General features: G+C 36.9%; 1 protein-coding gene across 4 annotated transcripts in view; it reads right to left on the reverse strand.

Annotated features, from left to right (window-relative positions):
• Positions 1–775: 775 nt before the first annotated feature.
• LOC150081484 (calcium/calmodulin-dependent protein kinase type II delta chain-like) overlaps positions 776–12,363 on the reverse strand; it is a 645,695-nt gene continuing 634,107 nt past the window's right edge. For all 4 annotated transcript variants that reach the window (XM_090379918.1, XM_090379916.1, XM_090379917.1 and 1 more), the window contains exon 20: positions 776–1,256. In XM_090379918.1, the coding sequence (XP_090236044.1) occupies positions 1,127–1,256 (130 nt within the window). In that variant the 3' untranslated portion in view covers positions 776–1,126. The remainder of the gene's footprint in view (positions 1,257–12,363) is intronic.

The following is a 12,363-nucleotide window of genomic DNA, read 5'->3' on the forward strand; positions in this document are numbered from 1 at the left end:
GCGTCCTTGGGTTTTTCACTCTGCACTACCTGTACAGACCTGCATATCTATAAGAAAAGAAATGTCCCTGAGATATTTCACTACCCTAGCACCAACTACTATGTAATTTCTAAAATTCATACCTAAAAAGTATGCAGGAGTTTCATAAAATAATGCTTATAAGGCAAATCAAATAAACTGTACATAAAATTGTTCCTTCATAAGCAGACATTTTGTCAATATTTTTAGAAAATAAACACAAGATCTGGAAATTTCCTATGAAAATATTTTGCAAAACACACAAATATATAAATATGGTCTTATGCAATCTACTTTGAAAAGACACATTGCAATTTTAGGAGGAAAAAATAAGCACATTAAAAATGTTACAAGGTTGCTGTTTCATGGTGATCACTATAAATTTTGAGTAAAATGTATGGCTTAAAAATAAAGAGGAGGAGATATAAGAAATATTCACTTCACACCATTTAAAATATATAAAATAAGACAAAATAATTATTTCTATTACTGTAAAATGCCATTACACTTTTTAAATTCCAATACTACAATGACTAGACATAAACAAAGAGCATGTAATATTAACACCACTATAAAAGTAGCACACTTATTTTGAATGAGTAACTTAATGTACAACCTGTTAAGTTTTTTTTTTTTTTTTTTCTCCCTCTCTGCCACCATTTGTATGTATGTGTATATTACACATATATATATATATATATATATATATATATATATCTATCTATAGTGTGTGTGTGTGGGTAGGGATGTGTGTGTGTGTGTATATACATATATATATATATATATATATATAATAAATATATAAAGAAATTTTTATTCTATACAAGCAGTATAAAGATGAAAAGGAAATGCTGGCAAAGTCAGTCCCTGCCTTTCATTTATGCCACAGCCACTCTGGTGCTCATGATATGTAGCTGAAGCAAGCAGTCCTGGTTTATCTTGTCATCATTATTATTTTTACCCAAGGAGGGAAGGAGAAATTAGCAAAAAGTTCGCAAGAAAGACTTCAATGCTGACTCCAAAATGGATGAGGGAATGGGGTGATTCCACTGATTCAGACAGCTAATAAGTAGCCTTATGGCCAAGGAAAATTCTGGATAATCACTCTCTATTTATGGGCGGCAGCAAAGGGAGAAGAGGCAGAACCTGAACGATGAAAGTGTATGTTCTGCCATTTTCCATCCTTCTTGTACCATACTCTAGTTTCTTCAGATTGCTGGGTGTGCGCAACGCCTGACCTAAAATTTAACATTTCTCTTTTTAATGAAAATTCAGATTCAATTCAAATATCTATTTCATTGCAATACTATATAACATAAATAATCCTAAAATTTTTGAAATTACCATATATATATATTTAAAATTGTGTGTGATATATTATTAATCTGATAAATTTATCAGGAGTTCATTTTGTAATACAATTTCAATTCATTTAAAAAATTATGATACAACAATGCAGATAAAAGAACAAATTCAAAAAATGTCTGTGAAGCATACTTAAGGTCGACACATAACAATTCAGTCCTAGGGTTCTTTTGAACTAAAAACTAGTCTTGGCTTCTGAATGGTGTGAACATGTCTGTTCATAAGTGCACATGCATTTAAGGTGAATTTTTTTTAGATAACTTTTTTGGTGTTTTTCAATCAGCACACAATTCCATATTACAGAATTAGTATTAGAGTATTCTTATGAGTATATTGTTGTATTATAACTATTACTTGTATTGAGTATACTGTAATATTTTTATAATTCTTTACTTTAATAACAGTTAATACAAGATCAAGTCAAAATTCTCAACCCAATATTTGCAAGGCTCAGACAGAAATGGATGCAGGTGATTTCCTCTGAGGTTATAGCCTGTGGCACATATTCAAGCAGCCAGGAAAGCTGGTGTTCTATCAATGATTTATTGAGTTATCCTGTAGAGATAAGAGGTCATAATCCCACTGTATAAGGCAATTGTAAGACCACATTTGGAATACTATGTTCAAGTATGGACACATCTGAAAAAAAGATATTGAGCTTCTTGAAAGGGTCCAAAGACGGGAAACTCAAATGGTGAGATCAGAGCAGAACTAGGCAATCCTACACCTGGGTAAAAGTGTTATACGTACGCACCCATTATATGTAGGTAGTCAATCTTTAGTAATTTAAAAAAATTACTATTGCAACGATCTGATTTGCATATATTTATTAATAAAATAATTTAAATAATACAATGAATATAACAAAAGAAAAAGAAACTTATAAATATTCGTTTATATCTGCAGAGAATTTATTTCTATATAAACTACAAAGAAAGTACGTATAACTACAAAGAAATTGAAAAATCAGATAGTATATATATCTAGTATAAAACCATAGAAACAAAATGTAAAATATAGTACTTTTAATATAACATAAACTAAAAATATGTAATGAAGGTGTATTATTTCAATTGAATTTTTCTCTTTGAAGGACCTGTTACAGGCAGGGTAAGAAAAATTCATAACACTATTTCTATATTTGGATAATATTCTATTAATGCAGACATACCATCATGGTTGCGAAGTTGATGGCATGTCTGCATTATCAAGGTACCTGCCCACCCACCAATGAGTGAGCCAACAAGCTCCGAAACGCATCTGGGTGGTGGTGCCCACTGAGAATAAATAACAGTAGTCTCCTCTACTAGAGAAGCGTTATTTATTCGAAGTAGTGCAATACCTGGTAACTCGTTGTGAAGGTAGTCACAATATGATATAAAATCAAACGATGCCGTTACACTACTTATGTAATTAATTTTATGGGTAAACTATCATATATTTACACCAATATTATATAACAATTTATTAAAACTGACTTTTTTAATGTGGAAACGAAACAACTGAATAATAAAATTTGAATTACACTTTTGTTTCTTTTAACCTGCGACTACTCACACTTGTGCAATTCAAGCAAAGTACAATTACAAACTCAGCAACTGGCTAGCACTGGAGGACAAACCAAAATGCTCTGAGGTGTGATGTCACAAAATGGGCCATATGTCACAGAAATTTGTAATTGGATTTGCTCTGTTATTTTTGAAATTTGTAAAACACTGTTCCTCCCTGATAGTTTTTTCTGTAAGTGATTATAAATCCCGAATTTATAATTTTTTTCACTCTCACAAAATCACAATTTCTGGCATCATAAGTAGCACATACAAAGATAATGCAGTATTTCTTTTAACAAAATTTTTATTTTAAACAAAGAACACAGATTTACCAGTAGCTATTATCCGTGTCGGGAATATGCCTGATAGGTTTTACATTCCACTTACACTGTGGAACAGTAATCCCTTTAACCCTTAATTTGTCTTCTCTAATTGCTTAAATTGCCTAAACGCCAGAGGTGGGAACAAAGCATACAAAGTAGTCTCGTAATCTGTTCGTTACATGGAAATTTTCTTTGTTCTATGGAAACTATTTTATATGTAATTACCAAAAAAGAATTCAAAAATTTTGCTATAAAGAAGTTCGTTAAACACAGGTCTGATGGTAATTAAATCAAAAATGAAGCAATTTTAAAATACAGGATTGTTAAAATTAAAGTATCCCTGTGTAGAGGGCTCGAGTGAGTTCTAAGGCTTGTACTAAAGAGAAATTTGGACAACAGGTACAATAAAGAATGTACTTGCCATTTATTGGAAAAAAAAATTACTTTCAAAATTTGTCGCTATATGGCAATAAAAATCACTTGAACAGCACTACAATTGTTCTATGTGTCCTCCATTTTGGTCAACAACAGTTTACATTCGAAGAACAGCATTTTCTACAGCAGAACGTAACGTGTCAACTGGAATAGTCAGCACATGGTGTCTAAGGGGCTCACGTGTGGTGAGTATAGGCTTGGCACACCCAGGGTCCTGAGCTGAATATCATCATTTTTCTCTTTCTTGATGATTCCTTTCTACTTCTCTCTCTCTCTCTCTCTCTCTCTCTCTCTCTCGGGATAACTCGGGGAATTTTTTTTTGGCTGGTGCAGCATAAGCTTCAGGCTTCCTTGCACCATATGGCTAATAATAATGCTGTCCTTCAGATCAGCCAAAGTTTAACATTCTTCCCAATATACCTGGTTCTTCAAAAAACTCCACAACCAGAAGTTGCACAGGGTGGGGTCCAGTGATCGGAGTGGCCAAGGTGTCTGGAAACAATGGCTGATGACCCATTCGTCTGTAAAATGTTGCCTTAATGGTGCACTATCTTGCATGAATATGGTATTCTGAAGGCACCCACATTGTTGCAGCTCTGGTATTGCAAAATTTGCCAACGTTTCATAATATCGCTGTCCAGGTTGAGGCGCGCGAATTGTCGAGGAGGTAAGACGTGTAGAGATGAGTAGCACTTGATTGTTTTGGAGGAAGGCATTCCCAACATGCCATGTTTTGATTTTTTTAGGATTGCCATTTTTTAACATGGACCAGAGGAAACTAAAGGTAAGTATTTATAACTACAGTTGAGGAATCACAGGTAAGTGTTTTTCTTGTTATAATATTAGTCTATATACACACACATCTCTGAACTGTTTGTGTTGCTTCGCGACTGCCATATCTCTAGCAATTGTGCAGAAACCACCTACTATTTTGTCAAGGCTCAGAACTGTGGAAATAATAGAAATATTACTATTATAAACGGTGAAATAGAGCTTATATAACATATAGAGTACATTAATATACTTTATTCGGGGATGCTGAGAATCCCATCAGCATTGAGCATGCTCAAACCATTCAAGGCTTTATGCACCTCAGTCAGATCACCTCACAGGTGCCTAGTCTCCTGTGAGGTGCCTAGTCACCTCACAGTGCCAGACACTGTAATTTGCAAAACTTAAGCCTTTCTTCGCAAGAGCAACCCTTTGTTCCATTCACTAATCTTGTTGCCCTTCTCTGCACTCGTTCCAACAGCTGTACATCCTTCTTAAAATGAGGCCTCCAGACCTGTATACCAGTACTCAAGGTGTGATCTGACCATTGCCTTATACAAGGGGATAATCACCTCCTTATCCCTGCTAGAAAAATTCCTGTATATCATTGACAAGGCACCATAAAGTACTCTTGCACACTCTCTTCACTGCTCAGAAAAATTCATATCTCCCTGCACAATTACCCCCAGGTCCTTTTCATTCTCTACCACTGTCAGTGTGGTACCACAGAGTTGATACATTACTCTGGGATTACTGCTTCCAATATATAGTACTTTACATTTGTCAATGTTAAACTTCATTTGCCACCTCTCAGCCCATCTGCTCAACCTTTCCAGATCCTGTTGCAGTAGCATAGCATCAGTAGCATCCTTAACAACCCTGCCAACCTTTGTATCATCTGCAAACTTGGACATTAAACTTGATATACCATCATCAATATCATTTAGGTTGAGTCTGATCTTTGTTTCTTTCATTTATGCTTTTATATGCTTCCTTTTCAAAGTTTAAAGCCTCAGCTCTGGCTTTTAACACTTTGTTTGCCACATTCAGTTAGTTCACTGTGCTCTCTAATATCGTCCAGTATTGGACTATTTGTAAGTGTACTGCAATTGTGATTCTGCTAGCAGCCACGAGGTTTTCCAAATGTAATTTGGTAGCTACTCTTTGGTTTACTGGGTCCTTTATGTTTGCAAGGGTAATATTGTTGTACACAACTTGAACGTCATGCAACACAGAGGCAATCCCCAAGGTAGAATGCGCTGGTCCCAAAGGAACTAGTTGTTGTAAATGACTATTGTCAGGGAAACGGGGAACATTGTGCAAAAAGGATAGATGGAACAGGAACAGGGTATGTCTGCCAGGGGCAAAGGTTGATGATGTTGTAAGGCAGATATCATCCTTTAACGGCACAAAGGGTAATATTGTTGTACACATTGGCACTAATGATATTAAGAGTAGGAGACCGGCAGAATTACTTAACAAGTACAAGACAAAGCTGAAAAAAAGCGATGAGATAGGGTTGAATTTGAAAGTATCTGCAATTCTGCCCAGACACGACAGGAGGGACTATATGATGAGAGCCTTGTCGATCAATTCGGCCCTGGAGAGATTGTGCAAGGCTCAAGGGGTAGAATTTTTCTCAGCCTGGTCTGTACTTGTTAACAGGACAGACCAGGCTGTAGAGAGACTGCCTCTACAGGAATGGGATACACTTAAATAGAAAGGGTGCAAGAATATTTCCTGATACTATTGAGGCAGATTTAGGTGGGTCGGAAAACTGCTAGCTTGGGGGGGGATACACAGACCAATAGATTAACAGTAGCCGCTGGCAGAGGTACAAGTGATTCTTGCACTACTTCTATTGAAATGCAATTGAGCAGCAGCCTACAAAGCAAGGCAATGGGAATTTCCAGGACTGCTGAGAATCATAGTGGAACAAGTAAATACATGGGCTGCATTAGGGTAACTAGAGTAGAGTAGAGTAGAGTAGAGTAGAGTAGAGTAGAGTAGAGTAGAGTAGAGTAGATTAGAGTAGAAACAGTGTATGTATACTTGCACATACACCAATGCTAGGAGTATAGTTAATCAATTCAATGAGCTTGAAGTGCTAGTCAAGACATCAAAGGCAAATATTGTTGGGATATCAGAGACATGGTATCACACAGACATAAGCAGTGCAGAACTGGAATTTGGGGAGTACAATGTGTACAGAAAGGGAGGAGGCATTATGCAATTAGTTAAGAAACACAAAATCTAAGGAAGTGCATCCAATTGATGTTGGTGGACAATGCAATGTTGAGTCTGTTTGGTGTGACATAACCACTGGCAAAGGAAAAATAAGAGTAGATGTGTGTTATAGGCCTGATGAGTATAATGAGCAATTGTGCAGAGAAATAGAGTGGGCCAGTAAATTAGAGTGTCTTATAATGAGGGATTTTAATTTCCCGGATAATGACTGGAATTTGTGGGTTGGTCACTCACACACCAGCAAGGCTTTTGTGGATTTATTGGATGATTGTTTTCTACATCAGCACGTTCGGGAGGCAACTAGAGAGAATACTCTTGATCTGATTATCAGTAATGATTGTTCATTCATCAAGAATCTGCAGATAAAGGAACCACTAGGTGGCAGTGATCACAGTGTGCTGAAATGGAATTTACTCAAAAGAGATAACTACCATCAAGGGTAAAGGGAAGGGTTTTTGCTTTTGTAAAGGTGACTACGGTGGTCTGAGACAGTATTTAAATTCTGATGAGTATAACGAGCAATTGTGCAGAGAAATAGTCGGCCAGTAAATCAGTGTTTTATAATGGGGATTTACTTTTCCAGAGATTGACTGGAATTTGTGGGTTGGTCACTCACACACTAGCAAGGCTTTTGTGGATTTATTGGATAATTGTTTTCTACAGCAGCATTTAGTCTCATTGTTTTATTGGTATTTTAGTGGTTTTAGTTTCATTATTTTATCACTTTTATCTTCTCAAAAGTTCTTATATTTATTGTAAATAGATTTTATTTTAATTCTACATTAATTTAAAGAAAAGTTTTGTTATTTCATTAGTTCTATGTATATTTTACAGTATTAAAGTAAATTAAAAGTAATTATTTCAGCAATGGTTGGTGTATGTGTGTAATTTTTGTGAATATGAATTTTCCCAACCCCAGAGGCCTATTTGAAGATTTAGTTAGGAATTATGGCCATTCTGTGTTACAACGCATCCAAGAGTTTCAGAAGTATGAGAAGCTAAACAGAAACAGCACTTGAGGTTTGCACACTGCTGTAAAGCATATGGGCTTATACCACATGGATTTCGCATCAAGGCGCCATTTGAAGACCATCATTTGTTAAATGCTACTAAATGGTATCAGAAGAAGATGTTGACGATTTGGAATGGCAAATTACATGATAACTTGAGACATATTAGGAGACAAAAATGTTTGTTTTTGAGAAATATAGTTAGTGTGAACTCGGTACATTTTCCACTTATAATGAGGGTAGTGTTGGACAAAGCAACTAGAATTTCAGATACCTATAGGCAAGTTCAACAGGCTAATGGAGGAAGCTACGGCTGAACGTAATAGTGATAATGGTGCTACTAACTTTATACACAACTTGAGTAGTAAACAGTTAACCAAGGAACAGGAAGGGGTATTAAATTTAGGTACTAAATCTGCTATGATCCCTCCCAAACCACCAATTGCTGAAGTGGCCATGGGTATTGAAAGAGCAATTAGTAAATTACCCGTGACCCTGACCAATGAAATATGTGCAAGAACCTCAGCTATTCTTAGTCAGGACTGCCCCCGCTAACCTTAGTATTAGCCAGAAGAAAGCATTAAAAGAACTTAGACAGGATTACAGTATCGTAGTCTTGCCGGCAGATCAACTGTAATATTAGATAAAGATGAATATTATAAAAAGCCTTGGAACTTTTAAATGATAGTGCCACATACAAGGTTACCCGTAGAAATCCACTGGTGGGTTTAGAATGAAAAGTCAACAAGATTTTACAACTTTGGCTGAAGGCAGGAAAGATTTCTAAGGAGGTGTTTTGGACTTTACATGCAACGGGATGCCAATTACCCAGGTTTTATGGCTTCCAAAGACCCATAAGGCGGGGGTGCTGCTCAGACCCATTGTGTCTTTTATAGGTAGCGCTACGCATGCTCTTTCCAGGTTTTTAGCCAAGTTGATCTCACCCATAGTTGGACATTCCACTTTCACCATTAGGGACAGCAGGGAATTTGTGAGATTCGTAAGGTATCAAAACATAGAGGAAGGCAAGGCTATGATATCTTTTGATGTGGTGTCCCTGTTCACATGTATTCCCATTGAACATGGGGTGCGATGTGCACGTATGCTTTGGAAAAGGATAACACCTTAAGTAATAGGACTCCTTTAAGTGTAGAGGATATTTGTAAGGGGGGTAGAGCTTTGTCTTTCAAGCACCACTATGGTGTTCCAGGATACAATGTACAAGCAGTTTCATGGTGCAGCAATGGGGTCTCCCATCAGTGCCATCATAGCAAATTTAGCTATGGAGGAGCTGTAAACCAGGATTTTTGATAATTAAATTCTCCCATGCGCACGTGAAAAAGATATGTTGATGATACGTTCACAATTATTTGGAGGGAGAGAGAAGATGAGGTTCTTAGTTTTCTAAATAGCTTCTCCCCGTTCATTCAATTTACCTCGGAGGTGGAAGCAGGGGGTATCCCTCCCTTTCCTTGATGTGTTGGTTTATAGGGAAGGCCTCAGGCTAAAAACTAGAGTATACAGGAAGCCCATGTGCCGAGGCCAATATACAAACTATAACATGGCCCAAACCAATCATCATAAGAACAGTGTTGTTAAGGCATCGTTGGATAGGGTTGGGTCCCATTGCAGCACCACCGAGGATAGAAAAAAAGAAATTATACAAGTTACAGCAGACCTCAGGAAATGTGGTTACCTCCAGAGGATCTTGGACAAATTTATTAGAGTGGAGTTTGAGCAAAGAGAGCCGTTCACACTGGTTGCCACCGCATACATTCCTTACTATCCGGGCCTAACGGAACATATAGCACGTGTATTACGTGACTGTCAGACATGCTGTGTGCAACTTCTGGGATGGAGGTTGCACACAGTTGTGTCTCAGGTTAAGGACCCCATACCAAGGGATGTTAGTAGTGGGGTTGTTTTTGAGATTAGATGCCCGGATTGTGGGGAGTATTATGATCGTCTTCGTGCTATGATCTAGGTTCAAAGATCGTCTGGAGGAACATATGAATGCTATAAAATCTGCGGATTATAGGAAGTCCGCCGTAGCAGAACATTTTTGGGAGAAGCATCATCAAATCTCCCCAGACGAAGCTGTCATCGTCGACCAAGCACATAGGTTTTGGAACTACAAGTGGCTTCAGAGCTTGTGGATTTGTTCTTCTGAGAACAATACCATTAACAGAGACAGGGGAATTCGTATTCATCCCCTCTTTGAGGCGGTGATTCTCGGACGGGATGATTGGTTCCGCCTGACATGCTCCAGAGCCATTTCCGGTTCCAGTGCGCATGAAGAGAATACTGCCCATGCTCCTGTGGAACCACTTGCTGAAAGGCAGTGAGCCTGCTGTTATTTAAGGATGTATTGTACCTTAAAAATCTTACTGTTCAGAAAGGAGGCGGATGCCTCTCAAAGCTTCGGGATTTTAGCGGTTTTAGTTTCATTATTTTATTGCTTTTATTTTCTCACAAATTCTTATATATCTTATATATATTTTTATATTTATTGTAAATAGATTTTATTTTAATTCTACATTAATTTAAAGAAAAGTTTTTATTTCATTAATTCTATGTATATTTTGCAGTATTAAAGTAAATTAAAAGTAATTATTTCAGCAACAGTTGGTGTACATGTAATTTTTGTGAATATGAATTTTCCCATCCCCAGAGGCCTATTTGAAGAAGAATAAGCTAGATAATTTTGTAATAACTGAGACTAAAGTGGAGGAGAAATTGTTGAATATAAACATAAAAAAGGCACCTAGGGTAAATGGAATCTATCCAGTAATATTAAATGAGGCAGCAAAGGAAGTAAACAACCCCTTAGCCATAATTATGGGAGGTACCATTGGACTGGAAATGTGCAAATGTGACTCCAATCCACAAAGGATGACCAAAGGGAGACACAAGTAAATACAGACCTGTTAGTTTAACTTCTGTTCCAGGGAAATTGATGGAGGCACTGGTCAAAGAAGCATTGCAGGATCATCTAGACAAGACTTCTGTTATAGCTCGGACAGAGCATGGGTTTGTTAAGGGAAAGTCTTGTCTGACCAATCTGATTGGATACTATGATCTATTCACAAAGGAACTGGATGCAAATAATAATTTTGATATCATATATTTGGATCTTAAAAAGGCTTTTGATACTATTGCACATGGCGGACTGCTGCACAAATTGGAGCAGTGTGGCATTGGAGGCAAATTGCTGCTATGGATAAAGGGATGGTTGAGTGGGAGAAGACAGAGAGTGGTAATCAATGGACACTGTCCTTCATTTACTAATGTTATTAGTGGAGTCCCCCAGGGTTCAGTGTTGGGTCCATTGTTGTTTTCTGTATTCATTAATGATACTGATGATGGGATATCAGGCTTGATGTCCAAGTTTGCAGATGACATGAAGGTCGGCAGGGTTGTTAATGACACTAATGACAGTACGCTGCTGCAACAGGATCTAGAAAAGTTGAGTAGATGGGCTGAGAGGTGGCAACTGAAGTTTAACATTGACAAATGTAAAGTACTGCATATGGGAAGCAGTAACCCCAGAGTAACATATCAAGGTGTGGTTATCAAGATTGATAACCATAGCAGGAACTCCATTATCAGTTCCTTTCATTAGCATTTAGCTAATGAAAGATGATGCTGCACAAGTTGGAAATATCTCACTAATGAGATTAATACACCTTAACACCAGGGGAACCTATGTTCTAAGTGACTGAAGATCAAAAATGTCGTATATGTTGTAATAAAGGTAGTCAATTTCATTTGATCTAAATGTTGTGGGAACACAATTTGGAGATGTTGTTTACTATTCAGAAAGTCAAAGATTAAGCTGTGGGAAACGATGAAGTGATGTTCAGTCTCAAAGCCAAAATTCAAACTTTCCTGAAACTGAAAGGAATCAAAGTCATACATGGATGGGTGATTTGTCTTCTTAGTTGACAAAACTGCACATCTAAATTAGTTGAATACAAATCTTCAAGGGAAAGATCACTATAAATACAATGTTTAATCATGTCATAGCTTTTTAAATTAATCTTCATTTGTGGCAACATACAATTACACTCATTCTCCCACACAGGCAAACTGTGATGCACATGATTCTGTTAAAATACATTAACATGATTTCAGGTTAAAGGAACAATTCAATCAAAGGTCTTGAGATTTCAAGAAAAAATTCTCTCTCTTCACAATCTTTTCTGCTCCATTTCATGTTAATGATGATGAAGTACTTACCTGTGTACTTTCAAATGGGGTGTATTGTTATTATTAATAATACTAGCTATATAATGCAAGGAAGCCTGAGGCATATACTGCACCAGCTAAAAAAAATTCTGAGTTACCCTGTGTGTGTGTGTGTGTGAGAGAGAGAGAGAGAGAAGTAGAAGGGAATCGCAAAGAAATAGACGAATGATGATATCCAGCTCAGGACCCTGAGTGTGCCAAGCCCATACTCACCAGATATGACCCCTTGGGGTTGTTATCAGACCATCTCTTAACAGCATGACCAAATTAGCCATTCTGTTTTTTTGTTGGTAAATGTTATGACCAATATTGATACACAATGTAAAGATTGCAAGTAAAGATTCATCAAGTTAGTTTGACAAACTTTTTTATAAATAGTGTCAAAAGAAAAATACC

This window comes from Mastigoproctus giganteus, chromosome 8 (genome assembly GCF_048544385.1).
Source record: "Mastigoproctus giganteus isolate SK-2022 chromosome 8, ASM4854438v1, whole genome shotgun sequence".
NCBI classification, from domain to species: Eukaryota; Metazoa; Arthropoda; class Arachnida; order Uropygi; family Thelyphonidae; genus Mastigoproctus; species Mastigoproctus giganteus.